Genomic DNA, 27,324 nt, shown 5'->3' with positions numbered 1-27,324 from the left:
CAGAGCCCAGCACCTCCCTCTGCCTCTCCTCCTCTGGGAGCTGTAGAGAATAGGACTGTTGCCTCTTGACTTTTCCAGACAAGACAGTCCAATATCCTTGGCCTTCTCTCAGAACATGCCTCCCAGCCCTGTTTTGTTGCCCTCCTCCAGGCACTTTTGCAAGGACTTTATCATCCATCTTACACTGTGAGGCCCTGAACTGCACGCAGTTTTCAAGGTGAGACCACATCAACACTAAATACAACAGGAGAATCACCTCCTCTGACCAGCTGGCTGTGCTGTACTTGATGCACCCTATAATGTATTTCAACTTCTTGGTTGCTGGCACGCTGCTGTTCATTCTGAGCTGCAGACACGAGCACCCCCAGGTCACTTCTTGCTGAGCTGTTCTCTAGTGAGACAGTTTGAAAAGATGACACTGAGTATTTTATACTTCTTCTGGTGTTAGATAAAACTGCTAAAAGCAGATCAATGATTGTGTATCTGTAGTGTGCTATTTCTTCTTCAGTGATCACTTCAAGTCTATCCGTGTTACTCTAAGACATGATGCTGTATGCACAAAACTGAACATTTCATTGTTTAACATCATATCTAAAGCAAACAGTAAATAGAGGCAAAATCTGTAACTTCATGTTAAATGTTCTGAAAGGTTGGGGCCACATTCACAAGGGTTTCTCTCTGCTGCTTATCCATGTTCCTTATTGGTTTTCTTCTGCTCTGGTGCAGGCCACAGCCCTGTGAGGCTGGGAGGGTAGACAGGAGAAATTCCCTGCTCTGACATGGGTGCTCTGTGGCTTGCCTGAAAATGGCTAAACACCCTAACAGTACTGACAGTAACCAGCTGATATATCTGAAGTTTAATGGATGTGGTTGAGTTGCATCAGAAAAGCACAAAGTCAAGAAGTTTTATCCAGCTTTATAGATACATTAATCACTAACAATCATTAATCAGTGTGGTCCCTACAGGGACACAAAGAATAACTAAATAAAGTATATGGTTAAAGTACAAGGGCTGCTCCAAAGGTAGTGCCTCCTATTTTATGATGTCAGTTGTATGGCAGTGGAGATTGACCCTTTCCGTCAATCTGTTACATGTTGCTGCTGTATGACAGATGGCAGCAGAGGGACAGTCAGGCAGAATGGCGTCTCACATGGAAGTGTGTATGAAGCAGAGGTGTGTCGTTGAATTCCTCTATGCAGGAAAAATTACATCCATTGACATTCATTGATGCTTGCTGAACATTTATGCACTGTGAGGCAGTGGGTGGTGCGTTTCAGCAGTGGCAACAGTGATATGGAAGAGAAGCCATGCTCCAGATGGCCATGCACAGCTGTCATGAAATGAAGAGTCATCTTAGCTCATCTGTGTGAATCAGCAGATTACAATCAGGGAACTGTGTACAGAGCTGAATATCGGCTCCAGAGCATTGCAAACAGTGGTGACAATGTTGGAAAATCACAAAGTTTGTGCTAGGTGGTTCCCATGCATGCTCACACAAGAACAGAAAGGGCACTGTCCGCAAGTTTGTTCGGTTGTATTGAACGAGTATGAGACTGAAGGTGACAGTTTTCTGGATTATATCATTGCTGATGACAAGACATGGTGTCATCACTACAAGCTGAAGTGAAAACGGCAGTCCATGGAGTGGCAGCATGTCAATTCCTGTTGACAAAGAAGTTCAAGACACAGCTCTCAGGTGGTAAAGTGACATGCACTGTGTTTTGGGATAGGAAAGGAGGTGATCCTTCTGGATTCCCTGTAACGCAGACAAACCTCAACTCTGACTGCTCCATTGTGATGCTCACTCAGCTGAATGTTCAAGCTTCCAGAGTCAGTCCACAGAAGAAGACAACTTTTCTTTTGCAACATGATAATACCGGGCTCCATATCTCTTTGAAGAATGTGGAGCACATTGACACATTGACTGGACTGTCCTGCCACACCCACTGTGTAGTCTAGATTTGGCACCTTCTGACTTCCATGTCTTCAGACTAATGAAAGATGGACTGTGTGGGCAACATTTACCCAGCAATGACACCATCATAGCAACTGTGAAGCAGTGTGTCACCTCCACTGGTGCAGATTTTTTTACAAGCGTGTGTTTCGCTCTTATTATTGGAGGATGTGGTTTGACATATATATATACCCTGGTGAAGATTGAGATGACAAATGAGGCCAAATGCTCTCTAATGGTTTATGTCAAATTCTAAGAACTAAAGAACGCAGGGAAGATGGGGAAGCTAGCAGTAGTAAAGAGAGAAATCCTAGCGAGCAGTTTACAAAGCAGGGATAGTCACCACCAGGGATTGAGCGATGTCTCATTGGTCCATAGGGAAGCAACAAGTCAGTCAGTGACATCTCATTGACCTGCTTGGCTGCAGTTCAGTGGATGGGGTACTCTGCTCTCCCTTGGAACTCTGGGATTTTATCCTCTCCATAGTGTCTTGTTGTTTGCCAGGGACAGCGGTTGATTGTCAGGGGCACTTCTGTTTGGTTAGTCAGGGCTTCCTTTAGTTGTCAGGGGCATTTATGTTTTGTTTGTCAGGGGCAATAGCATGTTATAGTACATGGCCCTCCCATTGGGTAATCGGCAGTTGATGATGTGATTGTTGCATGGTAGGCTAACAGATATGCATTGACTGCATGGTGGTCCTCTCCTCCAAGATAACCCATGTAAGTCAGCTTGAATGGCCAAAAGGAATAACAGCCAAAATTGGTTTCTCCTGGTTGCCCAGCCACATATGTTTCCCTTACTAGTGTGCTCATGGTAAGTATTAACCCCAGAAGCAGGTTATGTCTCAGATGGGTGCCAATGAAGAAGCTTGGAACCAAAAATTGTTGCAGCTTCTTATAGCCTGCAGGCAGGTTCTTGTTTGTCGCTGATGAAAATGCATAGCAGGTAGTTTAAGTGGCTCCTAGTAAACTGCTGTAGTTGTGTTTCTAGCCCATTCATTGCAGTCTTCTACACATTTTAGTGTAGACATTGGAGTAGTTTACCCAAGGACCACACTGAAGTATTTTGGTAATTTTGCTGATGGATGCTAACTGTGTTTTTAATCACGTGGTTAAGAACTAGAGAGAAGGTAATTGAAAGACAGAAAGCAAACGTGTGTGGTGAAACTTTAAGCAGCAGTTTGGGCACTGAGGATAGGAAAAAAGAGCAGTAGGAAGTGGTGATAGCAAGTTGCCACATGTAGTGCAAGAACTTCAGAGAAAGATCAAGCTGAGAGAAGAGAAAGCACTTGCTGGTAAAATGTTGACCACAGTATTTAGAGGTTGATGGAGTTAAACAAGAGCAGAGTTGGCTTTCACCAGAACTTTATTCCCAAAGATTTGAAAAGGCAGTAAAAAATACAGATACTTGATGTCTTATTTTTATAGAGAGATTAATGCCAAGGTGCAGAGATTAGGGCATGTAGAACCATGTATGTAGAGGCATGTGGCAAACAGAATAAAAAGTCTAGTGCAACAGAAACATAGTCACACATTGGAGACTGCAGAGGCAAATTAGTTAGCTGTAGAAAAACGTACCAGAGTGCTTTAATGGTAAATAATTTTCTAAAAGCAATCTCAGATTTTCGCCTGATAAAACTAGAGAACAATATTTTCATGTGTAACTGAGTATAATAAGCATTCGGTTTTATATCTTGGGAGTGCAGTAAAATATGGATATTTAGTTTTGCTGTTCTAGTTGCTTAGTCTGAAGTAGCATTAGCTCTTTAACTCCAAGTGCACTACATGGTGTTATAATGTGGAATACCAATAACAGAATCATAAAACCATGACATTCCACCCTTTATTCCACATCACTACATCATGCTTTATATAAATAAACAAACAATAGTTAACATGCATTAAATATGCACTCAAATACATATCTACATGGAAATACTGACTGCACTCTATCAAATTCCCGTACGCGTTGAACGTTCCCGTTTTTCTGCATTACCCAGCAAATGCACCCAGATCCCTGAGCAAAAACAGTTCCACAGAGATCTGGCCTTTCCAGAAGCTGGAAGGACCCAAACTGCTTTTCCCAGTGTGCTCTTTACATGTACTACAGGGTCGTCATCTCCCTCTATAGTAGGTAGGGAGCTGGACTGGGCAGGACCATCTCCATTGATAGATGGATAGAGTGTTGACCAACCAAGTGGTTTCTGCCAAACGCTTCTCCCAGTGGATAAATGCCACCTGCCACCTGTTGCTTTCAACATACATTTTAACAACCCATTATATCATTCAATTTTACCAAAAGCTGGTGCATGAAAGGGGGTATGATAAATCCCCTCAGTACCCAAGCATTTACAAGAGAATTTTTGAAATGAGTCCCATTATCTGACTCAATTCTTTTTGGAGTGCCATGTCGCCATAGAACTTGTTTCCCCAGACCTAAAATGGTGTTTCAGGTGGTAGCATGAGGTACTGCATGTTTCAAGCCACATGAAGTAAAATTGTGTTCAGTCTTGTTCTTTCACCTCCGAGGTGGTTACCTATAAGAGAATTCCTCTTTAAAAATTCTGTTTGTTCCCTAGAATGTTACTTTAAGTAGATAAGAAAGCAAAGAAGTTGAGGAGCTAGTTTCCTCAAGCTAAGTTGAGGAAGCAAATTATGGAATTCAAGTGTGTTGTACTTCTGAGTTAATATGGAAAAAATGCCAGAACACTTTTTAGTAATTTTCTTGCAAAGTTAGTAGAAAGACCATTATTATTTCCATTTACCTGAATGTTTGGTGGAGTAACTGATCGTAACTAAATTCCCTCCAATATTGTAGGCATTTGGCATATCTCCTGATGAAAACTTTGTTATCACCACAACAAACAGGAAAGAAATTACAGAAGACAACTTCAGTAAGTATCTTAGATGGCAAAATAAGTACAGGCACCTCTTACATTGATTGTAAAGATCACATGGTGACTATACAATTACATGCAATAATTAACTGGAAATAAAAATCATGAAATAATTTGCCAAGAATTCTAGAAAATTGACTTTCACAAAAAATTCTTACCACGTGCTAGTTGGTATATATATATGGCAAATTTTCTACTTCCATTACGAATTCTGTAAATAACTGGGGAAAAAATGGCTCATTAATAGCTGTTACCAAAGAAAACTTGCATTATTTACCTTGGAAATATGCAAAGATTTTTTAATCAGGTCCTCTTGCTAAAAGGCTGAGTTACTTAAGTACTGCAGTACTACTACAGTACTTAAGTAAATACAGAGATGATCTGTGGCTAAATATGTACTGTTTTAGATAAACTGAATAGTACAGTGAATGTTCTCCAACACACTTTATATTTTGTCTTCCTTTCAGAAGAACTTGTTCAGGATGGAGTTACTCTGTATCTACTACAGTCAGTTGACCAAACCCTGCTTTCAGCAACAAAGGAGAGAATTGACTTCCTGCCCCACTATGATACACTTGTCAAAAGTGGCATGTATGAATACTATGCCAGTGAAGGGCAAAATCCTTTGCGTAAGTATTTGCCAAAATAATACTGCATTGCTGATGTTTATATGAATATGGTGGTAATGAACAATGCAATTTCAGTAGTAGCTGGTAAAAAATGTAGTCTTAGCTGTAAAGGGAAATTTAGCTATGCTTTTTAAACAAATTGCTCTCTTAGAAATGGCTTAGTCTGGATTCATATGTGGCCATTTTTACAGAAGTACTTACCTAAATACATCTATAAGAAATCAAGGTATTTTAGATGTGAAATGATTTTAATCTTGATGATAATCTTGCAAATGTCATCAGGTTAGATCATTATTGATATTATCAGACTTTGTCTCTTGTACTTAAAATAGAACTTATGTTTGAATTTGATGACCAGTTTTGATACAAGCTACCACAGAATTTTTTTCTACTGTTCCATCTGTGGTTCTACAGGGCTTAGCTTTTACCAATGAGAACAAGTATTATTTCAATTATAAATTCTTTAGTTTTTATCTAATTCATATATTAAGTATGTAACGTAAAGCATTTTGTATTACTTAATAGTAAAAAAAAAAAAAAATTCCTTTTATGGTTTTTCTAAAAATTCTGTCTGTAGCTATGATTACTTTTAAAATATATACTTCTATGTATATATGCTATGGTTAAGTTCATGCTCTGGAGGGACAGTGAGACAGGTGAAGACTAAAACTAGGAAGCTAAACTTTAGGAGAGATAAATTCCAGCTCTTCGGGGAGTTAGTCAACAAAAGACCCTGGGAAACTTTCCTTATGGGCAAGAGTATGGAACAGAGTGGCAGATAATCAAGGAGAATTTCTTCAGGGTGCAAGAGCTCTCCATCTTCAGGTGTACCAAGTCAGGAAAGGAAGGCAAGAGACTGGCGTGGCTGAACTGAGACCTGCTGGTCAAACTGAAGAGTGAGAAGAAAATGCACAGGTAGTGGAAACAGAGACAGGTGCTGTGGGAAGAGTATAAGGAAGCTGTTAGGCTGTGTCGAGATGGGGTCAGGAAAGCCAAGGCCCAGCTTGAAATAAACTTGGCAAGGAATACCAAAAAGAACAAGAAAGCCTTCTACAGGTACCTCAACCAGAAAATGAAAATCCAGGAGGGCAAACCCCCTTATTGAGTGACAAAAGCAGACTGGTAACAACAGATGAGGAGAAGGGTGAGGTAGTTAATAACTTTTTGCCTTGGTTTTCTCTGATAACTGCTCATCACACAGCTCTCAAATATTCCATTTGGTAGGAGGGGATTGGGGGAGCAACGTCTCTCTCACTGAAAGTGTAGATCAGGTTTGTGACCACCTGAGCAACTTAAACATCCACAGGTCTATGGGTCCCAGTGTGATGCATCCCAGAGTCTGGAGGGAATTGGCTGGTGTAGTTGCCAGGCTACACTCAGTGATATTTGAAAAGTCATGGCAATCAGGTGAAATCCCTGGTGACTGGAAAAAAGGCAGCATCACATCCATTTTTAAGAAGGGCAAAAAGGATGACCCTGGGAACTACCAACCTGTCAGTGTCACCTCTGTGCTACAAAAAGTCATGGAGCAGACCCTCCAGGAAACTATGCTGAGGCATGTGGAGGGCAGGGAGGAGATACGAGAGAACCAGCATGGCTTCACCAAGGGCAAATCCAGCTTGACCAAACTAGTGACCTTCTCTGATGGTTCACTGCATCACTGGACAAGGGAAGAGCCACTGATGTCATCTATCTGGACTTGAGTAAGGCCTTTGACATGGTAGCACACAACATCCTTCTCTCCAAATTGGACAGATGTGGATTTGGTGTGTGGACTGTACGATGGATGAAGAAGTGGCTGCAGAGTTGAGTCCAGAGAGTGGTGGTCAGTGGGTCAATATCTGGATGGAGATCAGTGACGAGTGGTGTCTCCCAGGGGTTGGTGCTGGGACCAGTACTCTTTAGTATCTTCATCAGTGGTGACACCGAGCTGTGGGGTGCAGTTGACACAGCAGAGGGATGGGATGCCATCCAGAGGGTCCTTGACAGGCTTGAGTAGTGGGCCCAGGTGAACCTCATGAGGTTCTACAAATCCAGATGCAAGGTTTTGCGCGTGGCTCGAGGTAACATCCACTACCAATACAAGCTGGGGGATGAAAGGATTGAGCGCAGCCCTGCTGAGAAAGACCTGTTGGTACTGGTGGAAGAGAAGCTGGATCTGGGCCAGCAATGTGCCCTCACAGCCCAGAGAGGCAACTGCATCGTAGTCTGCAACAAAAGATGTGTGGCCAGCAGGGTGAGGGAGGTGATCGTGCCCCTCTGCTCTGTGCTGGTGAGGCCTCAGGTGGAGTAGTGTGTCCAGATGTGGAGTCCTCGGTATAAGAGAGACGTGGACCTGTTGGAGCACATCCAGAGGAGGGCCACAAAAATGATGCAAGGGAAGGAACACCTCTTCTATGAGGATAGGCTGAGAGAGATGGGGCTAAAGGCTCTGCAGTGACCTGATAGCAGCCCTTCAGAATCTATAGGGGAGCTACAGGAGTAAAGAGGATAGACTCTTTAGCAGGGTCTGTGATGATAGAGCAAGGGGAAATGGTTTCAAGCTCAAAGAGTAGTAATTTAGGTTAGATATAAGGAAAAAAATTTTTACAGAGAGGATGGTGAAGCACTGGAACAGTTTACCTATAGCTGTGGTTGGTGCCCCATCCCTGGAGACTTTCAAGGCAAGGCTGGATCAGGCCCTGGGCAACCTGATCTAGCTGTAAGTGTCCCTGTTTATTGCAGGGGAGTTGGACTAGATGTCCTTCGGACGTCCCTTCCACCTCTAAGGATTCTGTAGTTCTATGATTTAGGTCCATTGTGCTCAAAATTATCTTGAAAAATACATGAACATCAAGACTTAAGCACAAAACTGTTCCCACAGCTATTTCTTTTTCAGAGGAATCTCATCAGTGTCCATAAGCAAGAACTGTACTTCTAAATACTATTCTTCTTGCCCCCTCCCTTTCTTTCTGCCATGCATTTACTTCCTAACATCCAGTTCCTCAAAATACACTGTTTTGGTTCAGTGTCTGCCTAGTCCTAGGAGCAGCTGGTGTCAGGTAGCTGAGATTTAGTATGGAAACAGAAGGGCAGAGATATAACAGAAGTGATTGAGGGACATCTGAGTTCATGCCTGCAGACTATTCTTTTCTCTAAGTGTATCCAGTTACCTTCTGAACCATGTAAATTTCTAGTATTCACAGTATTGTCTAGTTTTGAGCTGCTCACTTAATTGCATGTTATATGAAATACTGTGGGGTTTTTTTGTATACATTGATCTAGTTACTTAAATGTGAGAAAAGCACTTTTCTGTGAATGTGTACATTCCAAAAGTTGCAGGTAGAAATGTTGTCCTCACTTCTCCCAGTTATGGAATTTAACAAGATTCAAATGAGCAGACAGTCCAACTCATTCTGTTCTCACTTGAATAAACAGTACTACAATCAGTACTACAGTCAACTACACTTGTTTTCACAGAAGGAACTGTTAAATCTCATAAATTCTTTAAGAACACGGAATAATTCAATACTGCACTTTATATAAACAGTCATGTATTTTGTTGCTATCAGTTCTCTCCCCTGAAATGCACCCCTTAGTAGGAAAACCTTATTGTTTATCTCGACAAGACTCAAAATGCTGCTGTGAAATCACAACGGATAATACATGCACACGTTTAGTTTTTCCTTTAGCTACTGGCACTGTTGTTTTGTTTCCCATTTCCTCTCTGTTCATCATAAAAGACACTTTCCAGTTCTGTCACTTCACATTATGATCACTCCTGTGCTACAGAGGTTCTGCTAATCTTTGCATCATTAAGACAACGTGAAGTTTTTACAAATGCCATGTCCACTATCATGAACTTCAAAAGGACAGTGTTAAAAATCATTGTCATACTGTTACAAAAAGACATAACTTCACTGTTACAAGGTATCTGAATAATAGAAGAAAATATCAAGGTGTATAAAAACATCCTATTTTACAGTATGGTTTGAATGTAGAATATCGTAGCATCTTTGTCAGATTAATTTGTTCCAGAAATATTCAAGAAAGAAAATATATCTACAGGAGAGGAAAGTTAGGCCCCCTTCATGTATTGAAAGGCCCCCATAAAGTCTCCCCAGAGCCTTCTTTAGGCTAAAAAAATCAAAACAAACAAACAACAAAAAAACAACACTCTCCCAGCATATCATAATGGGAGAGTTGCTTCAGACCTGTGCTCATTTTTTGCTGTCCTCCTCTAACAGTTCTGCATCTTTGTGGTGCTCCTAGAGCTCAACACAGTACTCCAATTGGAGTCTTAGAGGAGCAAAGCAGAGTGGGAAAAACACTTTTCTTAACTGGCTGGCCATGCTCTTTTTGATGTAGCCTAGGATGTGTTTGGCTTTCTGTATTGAAAGTATACGTTACTAATTCATTTCCAATTTCTCATCCACCAGTATCCGCACGTCCTTCTCCATAAGGCTGTTTTCAATCCATTCATCCCCCAGTCTGTACTGATGTTTGGAATTACCCCAAAACAGGTGCAGGATTTTGCACTTGGCCCTGTTGAACCTTCTTGGGTATCATACCTCTGGATGGCTCTTCTCGAAGAGCCCACCCATGCAGTGCACCCTTCCCCTCCGCCACAGTTAGCACCTTGCTACATAAATTCAATACAGAATGAATGCGTTGTCCTAAAGCCTAGTAGAAATTATTGAAAGTGTGCATCTGTTTTTGAAGTGTTACCTTTTAAGAGCAGGATTTTAATGTGGTGATTTTTTTTCATTTATTTCTTCAGCATTTGCTCTTGCCGAGTTGATTGACAATTCTCTATCAGCTACGGCTCGAAATACTTCTATTCGAAGCATACAGATTAAATTGGTAAGTCAGAAATATTCATTTTTCAGATCTAGTTCCCTTTTCTTTTTCGTGACGTTATCTATCCTGCTCCTTGTTTTTTGTGGTTCTTTTTCCCCAGTTATTTGATGACTCCAATGGAAAACCAGCTGTTGCAGTGATCGATAATGGAAGAGGAATGACTTCTAAACAGCTTAACAACTGGGCAGTATATAGATTGTCAAAGTTTACAAGACAAGGTGACTTTGAGAGGTTAGAAAGTTTTAATCATTTTTACAACGGGAAAATTGCAAGTGTTTGTATAATATTGTCCTAAGACGTATCTCTATACCAACACTTAGCTGAAATCTGTCATTCTGTGGTTACGTAACAGTGGATATGTATTTCCTATAAGTAGAAAATGAAACTTCTGCTAATTCTGTGATATGGTGAGAATATTTTTCTCTACTGGTTTCCCACAGGAATAATGAATACAGGGTTTTGGTTTAGGGTTTTTTTTGTTTGTTTGTTTTTACTTAATTGTGTACCTTGTAATGCAAAATTATACTTGAAGATGTCTGTATTTATTGAAGAAGGCTAGAGGCAAAATAAATGCAGTTTTTTTGAAGAGGAAGAAAGTAGAGGTTTTAAAGAGAAAGCAGAGAATCTGTTCCCAAATGGTTTTGTGCCTGTACAACCTGGCTCAATGCTTCTGTACAAAAATTCAAGACAAGATTTATGTACAATTCCTGAGCTTTAGTCACTTCTTAAATGCCCTAAACCTAGGACAGGATCCTCTAAAGATCAGGATCGTGACTGTTATCATGAATAACTTGTCCTATGAGAAATCAGTGAAAAAAATTACTGGGGTACGTGAAAATGATAATAGAGCTGAATAGGTTTGTGTTTTGATTTCTTTGGTTTTTAATTTGATATGTGCAATTTCTGGACTATCTGATCCAGTCATTTGTAAATAAACACTGCTTTCTGAAATTGCTCTGAGTGAATTCAGTAACAATAGAGATGTATAGTACTTTTATGCTACAGGTTTAAATTGTGAGTTGATATCACGATGAGGGCATAGCTGTAAGTTACACTAGGATACTCACCTACACGTTTTCATTTCTTATCGTTATAATATAAAGAACAGATGTTTGTCTGATTGCTTGCTTAAACTAGATAAGATTTAAATGTGTGTAACTGACTTAAGGTTAGTTTGCTAGAAAGGGCTGAAATGTCCTATAAGGTAACTTGAAGAGGAAAAGAGAGAATGCATCTACATCTTACTAAAAAAGGAAGAAAATCGATTTTAGGCACAGAAATTGTAATCGTAATCTGTGAAATGGAGGATATTTGAACAGAGTAAGTGCAGGAAGAGTTTAATGCAAGCTATTTACATCCGTTTATTTATTTATTTATTTTAATGACAGTTGGCTTGAAAATTTATTAAATCTATTTTCACTTTCAGTGATCATTCAGGATATGTTCGCCCTTTGCCAGTGCCTCGTAGTTTAAATAGTGATATCTCATATTTTGGAGTTGGAGGTAAACAGGCAGTGTTCTTCGTTGGGCAGTCTGCCAGAGTAAGTAGATATGAGTCCTTTAAGCTTATTTTAAAACATATTTACATGATGAGATTGTTCTTATCTTAGCTTTTTATTGTCATTAAGTTATTTTATTGTTCATTTCTTTAACACAAATAGATGATAAGCAAACCTGCAGATTCTCAGGATGTACATGAACTTGTCCTTTCCAAAGAGGATTTTGAAAAGAAAGAGAAAAACAAAGAAGCAATATATTGTGGGTTCATTCGAAACAGAAAGGTAAGTAGCTGTAATGCTTTCTCAATTTTAAAGGAAAGCCTTTTCCAGGCTAACATGACTTTTTGTTGTATTTATCTGGGGATGCTTTTGTCATTTGCACCGCTAGCAGGTTGTAGTGTAAAAGGAAGTAATGAGAAATTTGTGGATAATTTATCAAAGGTCTGTCTTTGTATGTTGTTCTTTTTTCTCTTTCTAGTGTGGCTTTAAGGGCAAAAATTCTGTACAGTTTGACATAGCAGCTTACAGAAATATCAAAATATATCTAAGAGCTCGATTGTTTTGTTGTGCATGAAACATAAAGAAGAATGTCTGCTTTCTAACTTACTAAAAAGTAAATTAAGGAAATGCTCTGCTTAATACTTTGTGTTGTATAGAAATAAGTAGAACTACTGTGGGGGGGGGGGGGGGGGGGGGGGACTCCAACCAGACCAACAAAGCCCAGCACTTTCACAAATCTTCACCAATTTTGTAAAAGAAATTATCTATTTAGTTGAAAATGAAAATGAGGAGTCCTCATGGACTGCACAAAGAAGTAAAGCTTAAGTAAAAAGCAAGAGAAGGAGGAAAAGAAGTTGTGAGGATTTGCTGCCATTAGAGAATAATTGCATATTTGAAGCATTCAGTTTTTAAAGGAAGTTACTTTTGAAAAGAAATGGAGATGAAATTAATATCGTGCTGAAGGTATTGTAGAAAAAAATACAGCTCTTAAGAGAGATAGTATTGATGGCACACCAGGTGATCATTTTTTTATGTATATCAGGCACCTTTCTTAACTACTTATTCACTCGAGTGAATATGACTTTTTATCTGAAAGGGATGATAGGAACATAAGGAAATGTTCCATGGTAGTTTGGTGAAAGGCCTCCAAGCTATTCAAACAATCCTGAACGTTAAGGAGATCTCTTCGGTTCCGTGGAGAAAGTAAGCCTTAACAGAGCACCCTTGACTAACATGTTTTGCTACCTGCAGCTAGCTCAGAGTTGTATCCTTCCACCTACTCGGTGACATGTTACTGTCATGCTTGCTTTCCTGCAAAACAAGATACAAAGCTGCATTTATTACAGTGTGAAAACACTGTCTTCTCAGTTGTCGTTTGAAATCCCTAGGAAGATCTCGGTCGTATTCAAAGTATCTTCTTTCCTGGATGAAGCATATGCAGAAGATTATCTCCTGGTGCTGCATGAAACATTGCATCAACCACTTTGTTTCTATGTAGGTTAGGAACCTATGAGAAGCATGAAGTGCATGCATCCAGGAAAAGACAATCAGAACTTCATTTGTCTGTGATATTTCAGCAGGAACTGACGATTTGTGCTTTACATTTAACAGCCACAGCATGTTTCTTCCACTTCGAGTTCTGTTTCAGGAAGGAGACTACCATTTAAAAGCTAATTTTAAAAAATATATACTTGTTTTTATATTATATTTTTATTTTTATATATTTTAAATTATTTTTTATATTTTATTTTATATAATTTTTTATTATTTAAAAAAAAAACATTTTTTTAATGGCACAATATAGTTTAGAAATACGTCTTGTACACGATTATTCCATGTGAATTTGATTGAGAACTCCCGTCACACAATGCTACATTGAGCATGAGTAAATGCATTTCTAAACTGAACAATTAAAACGCTGTGATGAGTGAGTGCATTGAAAATGCACTGGATCAAGGATGTAGGATTTCTCAGTTCATTGAATTTAACTTAGAAGATTTTGTTTTAGGCATTAATCCTTGGTGATTCTTAGCATCGTGTGTTCTGCATTCTCTTCCTGTTCTGTTTTTTTAAATCCTTTCAGAGCTGATGAGAGTTCAGAAATTCAGTTTACATTCCTCTTACTATCTTGTTCTTTTTTTTGTAGCCATCTGACTCTACTCACATCACAAATGATGATGAAAGATTTCTTCATAATCTAATACTAGAAGAGAGGGATAAAGAGAGTTTCACAGCAGTTATCATTACAGGTGTTCAACCAGAACATATCCAGTACTTGAAAAACTACTTTCATCTTTGGACAAGGCAGCTGGCGTAAGTTGGTGTTTTATATTCGATGTAAAATATAGCTACTAACAAAATCAGAGTTACTTTTTGCATTTAGTCATCTCAAAATTCATGTTAAGACTGCTGATGGATATTTTGTTGATGGCCCAATAGGTCTAAGCCATTTCTTTCTGAAACTAGCACAACTGAGAAAGTCTTCAATCTAAACAGATAAACATCAGTACCAGTGTGACTTGATAATTTTTATATAATTATCCATGTAGCTATTAGTCTATTCAGTGGAATTGTTACATTATTAATGTAATCATTAGTTGTCTAGTTGTGAATAATTTTATAGCTGACAGAATAACAAATTAATCTCATAACTTTACTGTGTGACCTCCCCCAAAACTGTGATGTTTCAAGACCATGGGAGCACCTTTTAAGTTGTGGAAGGGGTACAGGGAAACTGCTAAGCAGTGTGGGCATACCAGTTTGCTCTGAAGTCCTGAGCAATGAGAGCATGAAGAGCTTTGGTCTGAGAACCAAGATCTCTTCTTGGGATGCATTTAGTGGGGTGGATGTCAGAAGCAAAGAGATTATAACACTTGCAGGTGCGTTTATTTTCCTTGATGCATTCAGCCTGTACCAGGGTGTACTTGTTGTTCACTGAGTTGAATAGACTCAATAATAAAATAATAAAAAGAAGCAGATTATTTTAATCTATTTTGTTCCATTTTTTTCTAATTTCTATTTTTTTTTTACATATATTTTTCATTGAAAATGTATTTCAGGCATATCTATCACTATTATATCCATGGACCAAAAGGAAATGAAGCTAATGCTGTAACAAAAAGTGTAAGCCCATTCAACAACATTGACATTGAGGTAAGAAATTTCATATCTGTCATTAAAAATTCTTCTTTGATGCCAACTTATTAAATATTGTGCCTGTTTCTGTTTATTTTGAACTATAACAGTCTTTCAAGATGCATGCACAACATAATTTCTTAGAAGTAGTGCTATTTATCATTGCAGTGCAGGAACTAGTTTATTTTGCTAATGTAGTTAACGCAGGTGTCAGAAGTTCTGATTTCTGTGGGTATTTGGTGTAAGGAATATTTACTTGTTCTTTTTTTTTTCTAGATTTCTATGTTTGAAAAAGGAAAAGTACCAAAAATTGTCAATCTTAGAGAGATAAAAGATGATATGCAGACACTGTATATAAATACTGCAGCAGATAGTTTTGAGTTTAAAGCACTTGTTGATGGAGATGGTATAGTGGAAGGAATAATCCGATACCATCCTTTCCTGTATGATAAAGAAACATTTCCTGATGATCCAAGTTTTCCATCAAGTGAGTATAATGCTTATCAATGACAAAGTCATCTGTTATAGATAATCCTACTACTCTAAGTGTTTTCATGAAAGAGACACATTTAAATGAAGTGTCAATTCTGTGATAGAACAGAAAACTTTACCTCCTGTCATTGGCTATTGTGGTAACTTGTACATGTAAATTTGATGCTTCACATAGCTCCCTCTGCTATTAAATTACAAACACTTACAAAATGAAATCTGATTGAAACATTTCCACTTTCCTAACTATTAGATCTTTACTACGACCGCACTGATTCAGGACATATCAGTACCAGAATACTGCAGTGAACAACATATAAAATAAGCCCTAAATTTAAAATTTGCTTTATCCAGTCTTGATTTCAGATACTAAGGTTTAAAAAAAATAATCACCACCATGTGAAATTACTTTAACAAAATAAATTATGAGTTTAATAGTGATGAGATTTTATAGTACTAGGACTGCAAGACTTCACATTAAGTGGTGGAAAAGTATTGTTTATTCAAACTGTACTTGAAATTTGGAACCATTCAATGCCTCTTTAAAATTTTCCTTAGGTTTTCTATTTGGTACTTCTTAAAGAAAAATCTAACATCCAACTTGGTATCATGTACTTCTATGTGCTTAATGTAAAAAGCATAGGTAATCCTTAGCTGCTGTGGTGTTTGATATTATAATGGTTTTCTAAGCATGTTATTCATACGCTCTCTTTTAAATCAAGGATTAAACGATGACGATGATGATGATGACTGCCTAATGATAGAAAAGGGTGCCAGAGGAAAAAGGCCTATTTTTGAATGTTTTTGGAATGGAAGATTAATTCCTTACACAAGTGTGGAAGAGTAAGTGGTAGTCAGTTTCTTCAGTGTAGACTAATCTTCTTCTAGAATGTAAACACCTTAATTTGTATAGAAAAGGATTTTTAATGTCTATCTTCTTTCTTTTTAAGCTTCGACTGGTGCGCTCCTCCAAAGAAGAGAGGATTGGCACCAGTTGAATGCTACAACAGGATTTCTGGTACATTGTTTACCAATGATAAGTTTCAGGTCAGCACAAACAAACTCACTTTCATGGATCTAGAGCTGAAGTTAAAAGACAAGAATACTCTGTTTACAAGAATTTTCAACGGACAGGTGATTATCTGAATCTATTTTATATTGCTTCCTGGCATGTGTTCTGATCACTTGTTCACGTCACTGATTATTTTTCTGTTTCTGAAGAACTTCACCCTTGGGCACTCCTGCAGAACTTTGTGGCAGATGCTTCTCTCAGTTTTAGTGCGTAGCAAAGCTGACTCTTTAAATTTGAAAACATAAGATATAGTCTTTTATTTCTTTAACAGTGTTGTTATTTAGTTACTATATAATAGTTTTTGTGGAAAGACTGTCATAGAAGAAGTATAGGCACTAAGGAAACACCTTCTCTGTCTTGAAGTGTAGCTGCCCAGACGTATTTTAGCATTTACAGGCTGAAGAATCTAGTTTTTTGAGTACGTTTTTGTTGTACTACTCAAATTATTCATACTTTGGAGTTTGTCAGATTTAAATGTAAAAATACATTAATAACATATATTTCTTTTGTAATCTGTTTATAGGAGCAGAGAATGAAAATTGACAGAGAATTTGCTTTGTGGCTCAAAGATTGTCATGAGAAATATGACAAACAGATAAAATTCACAGTCTTTAAAGGAATAACTACACGTACTGATTTGCCATCCAAAAGAATGCAGAGCCCTTGGGCAATATATTCTGCAATAGAGTGGGATGGGAAAACATTCAAAACTGGGCAGCTGGTAAGTTATTTGCTCACTGATGTGATTTGTTTGTTTGAACCATATGAAAGGCAAATACAATATGCTTGATGCAGAATAAATGTATTGAATGTAGTTGTTGTCTTTTCTTTGCAGGTGAAAACCATTAAGACTCTTCCAATATTCTATGGAAGTATTGAGAAATTTTTTTTGTATGGAGACCATGATGGGGATATATTTGCCACTGGTGGAGAGGTTCAAATTGCTTTGGTAAGACAGCTATGTAAAGGATTCTCATGTCTAGTATACTTACGGAATTTGTAGACTTAATTGTAGATCAGACTTTAGATCAGACTTCTTTATAAGTTTTTTTTCTTTTCCAAAAACTGTTGAAAATTGTAAATTTTAGCACAGTGGTCAGCAGAGTCACCAAGAAGTGTTCGATAGTATTTTGTATTGTGTTTATGTCTACCTGTCTGGTCCCTTGATAGAGAAATTTTTCTCTCTAATATATTAAAATCTGTCTGTTTTTAACTGGATGTAATTTTTTTTTTCCCAGGAACCTCAGGCATTGTATGCTGAAATGAAAACTGTTCCAATCTCAAAACTAGACAGAACAGTGTCTGACAAAGCTGTTAAAAAATATATAGAGGATGAAATGGCAAGGTAAGCTTTGAACTGTGTTGACTTACTCGTGCAGTTCATACTAAGAGTTTTAGTATTTTTTCAAACATCACAAAAATACGGTTAGATTTATTCCAAGTGAAAGGACAGTTTCAGACTTTTTTTTCCAAGACAGAGCTTCATGTATGTTCTGTTCTTTCTGTCTTTCACTAGACTTCCAGACAAACTGTCAGTAACTTGGCCTGAAGGAGATGAGTTATTGCCAAATGAAACAAGGTTGGCTGGTACACCAATAGGTATGGTTGTTTTCCTTTTTGAATACTAAAAATATCAGTTTAAGATGACACCATTAAACTCTGTTAAAAACAAACATACAGAAAATTTCAGTCACTTATAAGGAGGATACTTTAAAAATCCTTCATTTGTTCCTTTTAAATATAGGGGCATTAAGAATAGAAATTCTGAACAAAAAAGGAGAAGCAATGCAAAAGCTGCCAGGTACAAGCCATGGAGGCTCAAAGAAACTTCTTGTCGAACTCAAGGTTATTTTACATTGTAAGTACTTGAGCCTATTTTAATTAGCTTTTATTGTTTAAAAGTGCATGAAGTATGTTTGCTTGTGTTTATACATATAACACATATTAGAGTTTGGTAGAGAAACATAGGTTTTAATTTGAAGGACAGTATCCCATTCGAGATTCACGTAGCAATCCAAAGCCACGTTTCACAGAATGACCGTTGCCTCAAAGCCTAATATTTAATGTCTGAGTGTTGCATAAAAGTAGAGACCAGGCTTGTTTATTGCATTAAAATGTTAACTTGAAAGTCACTTGCAAATTTTAAGTATAAAAAACTTTAGAGTTATTTCCTCTTTCAGAACAAATCAGAATATAGCACCCCTGCCTTATAAGTTCAGATCTTCTCACTAGCTCTCTTTCAAGAACCCATCATTTTTGTTGTCATCTTTTGTGTATCAGTATGCACAGAAGATTATACTTCTTCACAGTAGAAGTGAAGAAGTTTACCCTGTATGTAAATTTGCCCCTTGGATTATGAATCTACAGTGGGACAATAAAAGAAGAAAGGTGAGCATCTTCAAAGTGTGCACCTTGCGTAATGCATAGACACCTTTTTTGGCTTGGTGGCAGCTGACAGTGCAGTAAGAAATCTGCACTTGAGAAGTTCTATTTTTTCAGTGTTAATGTCTGCCAGAGTTGAAAATCTGTACAAATATTTTTACGAATTTTAAATATAGGTTAAAAAACCTCTAGATTATTTCTTACTGGAAAAAAAAAATCAGGACTTTTTCTAATAACCTAATACTTCCAGAATTACACATTCAAAGAAAGACATCTAAGAAAGCAGGTAGCTGTTGCCTTATTTTATGTATGCAAACTGGTATAAGAACAGAATGTGAAACAGTTATTTGTGCTTACCTACAGCGATTTGTACTTAACCTACAGAACAAAATATACCTCTTGGCTACGTTTCTTTTTATTCTGTATAGTCTTGTTGTAGTTGCCTTCTATATTTATTCTAAGTTATATTTGAGAAGCAAATACATTATTGCTTCTTGAGAAGTTTTTAACAATGTTACTCCTGTATATCTCTGAGGTTGTAGCACCAGTCATTAAAATTTGCCTCTAGGTTTCATTAATTTTATTCTTGGCTGTGCATTCATGCTGCAGATGTGTCTATAAAGAAGATAAAATAATTTGGTGCAGAAAATGATTTTTTTTTTTTCCCTCAAATATAGTTGCAGTCAACTTATTTTTATCATTACTCCCATTGGAGGTAATTTACCTCCAATTGAGGTAAGTTGATCAGTTGCTAGTATGGATGGATTGCACAGCCTGCAAGTACTGAGACTTAACAGGGAACATACAACCAAAGAGCTAATAAATGCAAGTTTACTAACCTGTTACTTCCATTTTATGTGCCTGAGGTTTAAAATTAAACTAGGATTTGATGTGGAATTAGATTTTCTTCTTTTTTTTTTTTTTTTTTTAAGATGTGATTGATGTGATTAATTGTGAATCTGAATTTATGTTGCTTAGGTTTAATAGTGACATGTTTTTACATAACGGAGAATTATGTGTAATCTGCAAATACGTGTAGCTAATTGTTTATTTTTCAGCACCTGCTGGGAATAAAGAAATAATTTCTCACATAAGTCAGCATGGAGGCAAATGGCCATACTGGTTTAAAAAAATGGGTGAGTTAATAAATAGTTGCAATATTTTCAGCTTATTTATAATTCTCCTTTTTTTTCCTTTATAAATTTATTTTTGTTTTCCTTTAGAGAATCTTCAGAAACTTGGGAACTACACTTTGAAGCTGCAGGTAGTCTTAAACGAAAGTAATGCAGACACTTACGCAGGAAGGCCTCTGCCATCTAAAACATTTAAATTTACTATTGTAGGTAAGAATTCCAGCCACGCCAGTTTTCTTTTACTTTTTGTGTTTGGTTGGTTCGTTATGCATCCAAGTTATTTTTGTTGTAATTGAGAGAGAGGTATTTGCTTTAAGGTTCTACCTTCTCTCCAGAAATTAAAAATATATATATATATATGTATAAAGGAGTATACTACCTGTAAATGACATTTCAAAGGATTTAAAACAATTTTCTGTACTTTAGATTCATCTAATTCATCTCAAGTAGTATCTTCAGTTATTTTCTTGCTAAATTAAATTTAATTTGCAAAAAATACGTTAACTGTGTATTATATATCCCCTGTTTAATCCTATCATGAAGACCTATGCTGTTTTATATATGTGTGCTTGCATACAGTAATCAAAACATCAGCAATATACATACATGAAAAAGATCTTGCCTTGGCTTGGGCTCTCCAGTTTGAAAGGAAAAATTTTCCTCAACTCTTTCGCCATGCAGCAATTTTGTTTCCTTTTTCTGAGGTGGCAAAAACCAATCTGAATTTAAACTTAGGAAAAAGTGAGGAGGGAGAGAGTTAACAGTATCCCTGTGACGGACCGTTAAACAGGATTGATGAGCAAAGGGCCTAGAGTGGTATGACAAAAATGGGATCACAGGGTCAACGAAATGGAGCTTAAGCAGTCTGTGACCTCCCTCATTTGTACGTAAGCTCCTATGGGGTTCATTAGTGGAAAAATCCCCAAATGCCTTCTGGGAAATCAGCATCCTGAGGTGCCAAGAAAAAGGAAAACCTTTCTCTAAATGAATACAGAGCCTTCTTTATCTCTGTTTATTAAAACAAAAAGCAAATCTTAAAAGTTTCAGAACTGCATTCTGTATTTTAAAGTCTTTTTCAGTGGTATTGTGGCCTCCCACAGTACAGCTGCCTGCAGTTAATGGTATCTTCAGTCATAAAAAAAAAAATGAACAAATCACATTGGAAACAAATATAAACTCTAAAAATCTAATGAAGTAGTAAGTTGGTACTTCTGATACAAGGGGTATGAAAAGCAACTATTGCTATCTGAATTTAGTTTTTTAATTTGTCATTAAGATGACTTGACCTTTTTCATATCTTCAGTCTTGAAAAGTGAATATTTCAAGTCATTATTTCTGGCCATGCTTTCTGTTGTCACAGAAGCAACCATAAATTCTCCACATACTTATTTGAAAAACTAATTTTTGTGTAACCTTATGTGTATGAGGCTTCTGAAAGTTCAGACCAGAAGAATTAAAATGTGAATGGAAATCAGCAGCTCTTTGAAAGTATTTTATTTAACAGCAGGGTGTTTTTCAGTGTTGACATTTCTTCCCGATAAGCTTAAAAGTTAAAAGTAGTCAAAAATACTCTTACAACTGTATTTCCTAGGTTAATGTGTAGGTCTTGCTTTCTTAATTCAGCACATGTTCTTTTGCTAATTAATCACGTCGACAATGCAGAAGTTCTTTTACTGTTTTTCTGTCAAAGCATTTTATGGTTTTTTCATGCAGTTCTAAATTTCATTTGAATTCTAAATACTGAAATGTTGAAGTCTCTTTGTTATTGTTACCATTCAAGTAGCTTTGGCCAATACAAGGTAACATATTTTCCCTTCCCTTGTGATTTTTCATGTATCTGATGCAAAAGAAATTTGCTGATAAATTAATCTGTAGGTAGTGAAAGTAGTTACTTATTTAACAGGATATTAATCAGTATTCTAGCACTGCACTGTATTGCTTCTTCACAGGCTCCCTTTTGTACTGCTCTGTGCAAATGATGTCAAAAACTTCAAAATGCAGCTATTAAATGCGCGTGTTTGGTCTTAACTTGGAGTGCTTAAATCGTAGGCAGTACCACAGGGCCATATTTCACAGAAAAGATGCTCAGGATTCTTTTTCAAATAATGCTTACTCATCTTGCTCTCTCAAATTTGGTGTAGCTGTAGGACAAAAATGTTTTTTGCATAAATGAGTTTAACAATTAAAGGAAAATTATAAATGGTGATTTTATTTACAACAGTAATTCTGAACAGCTTATTTGCTTTGAGGCTGAAAAACCACCTGTTTTAACTGCAGCTTTAGTTAAGAAAAAGCCAATGAACGTACATAATTACTTCTAAAAATGTATTAATATTTTCTCTTAGAGGGCAAAGCAGAGAAATTTTCAGTGGGTCTTTTGGAGCTTCCTTTTCGGGTTGGAGTACCTTTTAATATTCCTTTGGAATTGCAGGATGAGTTTGGTCACGCAACGCGGTTGACAAATGACATTAAACCAATTCTTGAAGCTAGGTAATTCAACTGTCTCTCATCCTTTTTTGGTGGTTTGGGTTTGGAATTTTTTTAGGGGTGGGGAATGTTTTATGTCTTCGTTGTACTTCTTGTAACAATATATCAATTCTTTGTGTTTTGTCTGAGTGATGTGTACTTTTAACGTGAGTTGACTGTTATTTTTGTTGTTATTTCCATAGGAATATCTGAAAGTATCTAGTATATATCTTAGTAGAATATCTTATTGAAGAATTAAAACACTCTATTCATTTTTAAATTGGTTCTTCTTTTTTCTGTGTTTTTGTTTTTGTTTTGTTTTGTTTTGTTTTGTCGTTGTTGTTTCTTTTTTTAGTGGATTGACTTTGCAATATGAAGAGTTAACTGCAGGAGCAAATTGCATCATTAAGGGTGTCACTGCTAAAGGCTGTGTAAATAGTTGCCAGGGCAAGGTATGCTAATGATTTCAAACTTAAAGTATTATTTTTAAGAAACAAGTGGCAATTGCTCTCTCTTGGGATGTTTTCTCATGATTTCTTATGCTCTACACGCAGCTTTGCTCTATTAGTTGATGGCACTGCCTTGAGGGGTGGGCAATCACACTGCATTTGTGGTAGAGTGTACTCAGAATACGAAATCAGCTGTCTTAGTTCAAATTTATGCTGAAATTTATTTGAACTAATGTCGTGAGGCATCAGCCTAGGTCTCTTTTTGCTTCTATTCCTTGGCAGGCCAAAAAAATTGCCCAATTACTTTCTTTCAAGCAGCAGACTGTTAATGTTACATATTGTTACTAGGCATATGAAAAACGTAGGCCAGGTTTATGAAACTAAAACTGTACAGTGACAGTGTTTCTGAACTTGAAAGAATGATGTTTCATGAGTTGCAACGACGTGTTCTCGAATTTATACAACATGAAACTCTCGTGTTTGCAGTGCAACTAATTCTGAATGAGTGCTTTCAAGACTGCTTCATTTTCTGGCTATCTTATGAATATGAGTTTTAGGGATGGAATTCTGCAGCAGCAGTTGTATTTCTAATGGTGTTATTCAAAGATGAGATGGATACCAAATCTGGTGCCTTTCTACTGGCAATCAGCTAATGAATAATGAACACAGAGCTTGCAGACCTTTTCTTTAAACCTACTTTCTATTTTTAAAATGTTTTTGTCTACAGTAAAACAAGCCTCTGAACAGAAAATCACGATGTATGATAGCTTCAGAACCTTGTAGTTTACCTTGCAAATCCTGGAATTAATGTTTTGGGGAGTAATAACATGACAGAACAGATTCTAGTGCAGTGGAAAAATCTTGATTTATGTAGCACTGCAAAAAAAGTTTGTTTAGACCTCTGAAATTCATGTATATATGGATTGACATCACTTTAAGAAGTAATTTATGATCTGGCTGTGTTTGTGGTTAATATTAAAAATGTTCTTTTCATTAGAACTTTAATCTGAAGGTTACTCTTCCTGGATTGAAAGAGGACACGAAAATTCTTAAAATAAGATTGCAGCCTGGTAAGAATCCCTTACATATTTGGTGAATTTCTGTAGAACTTTGTTCTGATACTATTAATAACATGTTTCTTTTCACAAGGAGTTAAGTATTTAATGAGGCATTCAATGAGAATATTCTGACTCATTCAAGTGATGGATGAAACTAAATAAAGCTAAGGGCATGTTAATTTTGGCAGGAATAACTCGCAGCCCAGTTTTGTTGGTTGTTCTGGTAGCTGGAATTTACCTGCTTGAGATCAACTTTTTTATATATATTATAATCTAGCCCTGCTGAATAAATAAAATTACATTTTTATCTTCTCAATCTTCTTCATCATTAAGCCCCTGAACTTGTGCTAACCTGCACTGACCTGCTCTCGGTGTAGAAGTCATGTGAATTAGTAAATTCTCATGCAGTTTCTTACCCCAACAAAGCAAGGGCATGCTTTTCCAGTTGGGATTTAGTTTGAGATCTTTTGTGTTATGCATTGACTTTATTGTAACACAGGAGAGGAATATAAAACTCTGTAGGTCCACCACCCTTACCAGATTTATTGTTCTGTGGATGTCTTTGATACTGAGGATTTCCTTATATGATTACAGTTATCCGTTTTGACCTGTTTTTGTGGCTGTTGTTTTTTTTTTTTTTTTTTTTGCTGTTAGTTTTTGCTTTTTAATTCAGAAGATATGGTAGCTCAAAGGTTCATTTTTGGCCTCTCTTATTTAGCAGTCTTTAAGCTTTCTCTTCTCATTTTGTCAAAAATATGTGTATTTCAAGCTTTGTTAGGCCAGCGAGGCACAACTTACTGTATTATTCATTATTATTTGGTCAGTTAAGGCTTCATGTAGAAACAGTCACTTGGAGCAAACTGTCTTGAGACAGATTGTATTGCTGTATATTGCTTAAGTGTTTACCTTGGGCTGAAGGCACATTCGTTCCTTATATAGAAACTTCTGCTTTTGTCAGTCTAGATGTACTTAAGTACCTATTTTTCACACTGAATTTAGCCTTGACTTTTAAAAATCTGTTTTGTGAGGAAGGAATGATAGAAACTATTTTGATTTTTCCTGCTCTTCAGTCTGTGAGTTTGAAATGAAAGTTTTAATGAGAGATGTATACAACTTGTTCCTGAGAAAGGACCTTTTCTAGTTCTTTCTAAATATCTTATAATAGAAATCTATGACCTCTTTCTCTTATTTTAAAATTGATAAGACTAATTATACATTCATGGGATAGATTTGTTTTAATAGCTTCACTTTACTACTTAAGTAATACCATAAAAATCTGCTGTGCTTTTCTTTACATGCAAGTTGTAGCTCTGATGGCTTTAGTAATGAAAGTGCTGCGTGTTGTGATTGTTCATGTAGCTCAACATGGATATCTTTGTTTTTCACATGTCAGGAGGAAGCTTCAAGTTCTTTTTAAGAATGTGGTTTGGTATAGTATGTAGACAGTACTGCGCTGTCTGTTTACATCTTGCATGTGTTGAAGCTCATGTTTTCCCAAAGAGTGGCAAGTGATATGCATTAATGGAGAAACAGTGTCAAGAAACTTCTTGGCTTATACCAATATATCTAAGTTAGCCTAAAGTGTTTGTTGCCATAGATATCTTGGTATCTTGGCTTTAAAACGCTTTTCAAGATAGCAAGAACTGAGTGTAGTGGGTTATCTAAAATATAATGGCTGTTCTACAATTGCTCTTTTTACAGGCCCTCCACATCGATTGAAAGTAAAACCAGATTCTGAAATTCTTAAGATTGAAAATGGTACAGCTTTCCCCTTTCAGGTTGAAGTACTGGATGAATCAGGCAATGTAACAGTGCAGCCAAAACTGATAGTTCATTGCAAGGTAAATTGCATTTTATATTATTTCATAAGGATTTGATACTTTAAAAGGACTAGGAAAAGAGCCTACTTTGGCATATGGATGGAATTAACATCTTGAGCAGTGCTTTCAAAAGCCACGTGTTACTGTGGCTTTTAGAAATGGAAGTGTTTTGCCCATTTTGACAGAGGAGTTTTTATTGTTTGTTCGATTTTTAATTGAAGAAAGTAACTTTTTTGATTACAATGAAATCAGTCTTCCAGCATGGACAGATAAACACTAAAAATGGTTTTCCCAGAGTACAATCTACTTTCCTGTTCTACTTTATACGCAGACATTCTATTCCTCTGGAGTGAGTCTGCAGTAGTCTGGTGACAGATTAAACAGACTTTTAAGTATGACATATAACACTTGGGTGGTTTGTGCTTTTTCTTTTTAGAAAACTTATCAACTATATCAACTAAGTGGAACTTATTGCCTGAATGGATAAAGAGGCTAGTGTGGGTGTGTTAAGTATAAAGGAGTGGTATAGATAGTAAATTTTTCTTTTATTCCTTTCTCTCACACATCTTTTATCACTTGGAAAAAAAAAGCACTTCTCTTTTTCCATTACTTTTTGTGATTTTATGAAATCTAAAAAAAAATTGGTAAATAATCATATATACCTCTGGAGTTGCATAAATAATCATTTCTGGAAAAATCCTTCTAGTTCTGCATAAGAAACCTGAAGTTTGTACGTTTTAAATAGTTTTCAGGTGCTTCAAACCTACCTGTTTATTCTGTGGACTGCAGTAACGCAGGAACGAACATTTTAACTGGTCCAGTCATACACGTACAGAATATAAAGAAAGACCAGATGCTCAAAGCAAGGATTGAAATACCGGTAAGTATTGATTGGGATGTTTGGATGTGCAAAAGACAGAAAGTATTTACTGTATTGTCTTGCTCTTAAATGAAAGTTTTGTAAACCAACTTAGACCCTAAAAGTCACAGATTTAATTCCATAAGCCTGAGAATCACATCTGTCCTTCTTCATCTCTAGGAAGCCATAAAAAGGCAAAGAAATTCCATTTTTTCTTCACATCTCACACTTAGTATTTCAAAACTAGGCATTATTTCTGGGAATTTACGTTCCCTTTTTACTTGCTTGTTCCTTATGTGAAATTACCTTTGTTGCGTGAACATTTAGAGCCAGAACAGGCATGATAAAATGTTCCCCAAACCTTAGAGAAGAACGATATTGAGAATATATTTTTTCTAAAGGTTAGAAATGAATATTTCAGTCTTAATGTTTGTTGGCTTGGGTGTTTTTTTGTTTTTTTTTTTGTTTTTGTTTTGTTTTGTTTTGTTTTTATGTTATTGAACATCCCAGCTCTCTGGTAGTCAGGAAAGCCACACAGCGGAAGAAAATAAGACTTTCAGCATTTTACCTTGAAAAACGTGTAAGCAAAAAACAATGAGGCAAGATAATGTACGTGGCACGTTATTTTGGATTAGTCTTAAAT

At 36.7% G+C, this 27,324-nt stretch overlaps 1 protein-coding gene across 2 annotated transcripts in view; it reads left to right on the top strand.

Annotated features, from left to right (window-relative positions):
• Positions 1 to 27,324, top strand: part of SMCHD1 (structural maintenance of chromosomes flexible hinge domain containing 1) — a 72,458-nt gene that overhangs the window by 8,559 nt on the left and 36,575 nt on the right. The window contains exons 2-24 of one of the 2 annotated variants that reach the window (XM_015277952.4): positions 4,773 to 4,848; positions 5,322 to 5,480; positions 10,240 to 10,322; positions 10,420 to 10,550; positions 11,746 to 11,860; positions 11,981 to 12,100; positions 13,965 to 14,131; positions 14,878 to 14,971; positions 15,230 to 15,440; positions 16,165 to 16,285; positions 16,393 to 16,576; positions 17,038 to 17,235; positions 17,350 to 17,463; positions 17,753 to 17,859; positions 18,031 to 18,113; positions 18,259 to 18,372; positions 19,955 to 20,032; positions 20,120 to 20,239; positions 22,375 to 22,519; positions 22,851 to 22,947; positions 23,942 to 24,014; positions 25,704 to 25,843; positions 26,568 to 26,702. In XM_015277952.4, coding sequence (XP_015133438.2) covers positions 4,773 to 4,848; positions 5,322 to 5,480; positions 10,240 to 10,322; positions 10,420 to 10,550; positions 11,746 to 11,860; positions 11,981 to 12,100; positions 13,965 to 14,131; positions 14,878 to 14,971; positions 15,230 to 15,440; positions 16,165 to 16,285; positions 16,393 to 16,576; positions 17,038 to 17,235; positions 17,350 to 17,463; positions 17,753 to 17,859; positions 18,031 to 18,113; positions 18,259 to 18,372; positions 19,955 to 20,032; positions 20,120 to 20,239; positions 22,375 to 22,519; positions 22,851 to 22,947; positions 23,942 to 24,014; positions 25,704 to 25,843; positions 26,568 to 26,702 — 2,865 coding nt within the window. Of the gene's footprint in view, positions 1 to 4,772; positions 4,849 to 5,318; positions 5,481 to 10,239; positions 10,323 to 10,419; positions 10,551 to 11,745; positions 11,861 to 11,980; positions 12,101 to 13,964; positions 14,132 to 14,877; positions 14,972 to 15,229; positions 15,441 to 16,164; positions 16,286 to 16,392; positions 16,577 to 17,037; positions 17,236 to 17,349; positions 17,464 to 17,752; positions 17,860 to 18,030; positions 18,114 to 18,258; positions 18,373 to 19,954; positions 20,033 to 20,119; positions 20,240 to 22,374; positions 22,520 to 22,850; positions 22,948 to 23,941; positions 24,015 to 25,703; positions 25,844 to 26,567; positions 26,703 to 27,324 lie in introns of both variants that reach the window. The other variant, XM_015277951.4, reaches the window with a different exon arrangement.

This window comes from Gallus gallus, chromosome 2 (assembly GCF_016699485.2).
Source record: "Gallus gallus isolate bGalGal1 chromosome 2, bGalGal1.mat.broiler.GRCg7b, whole genome shotgun sequence".
Classification (NCBI taxonomy): domain Eukaryota; kingdom Metazoa; phylum Chordata; class Aves; order Galliformes; family Phasianidae; genus Gallus; species Gallus gallus.
This window is presented reverse-complemented; position numbering and strand designations above follow the sequence as displayed.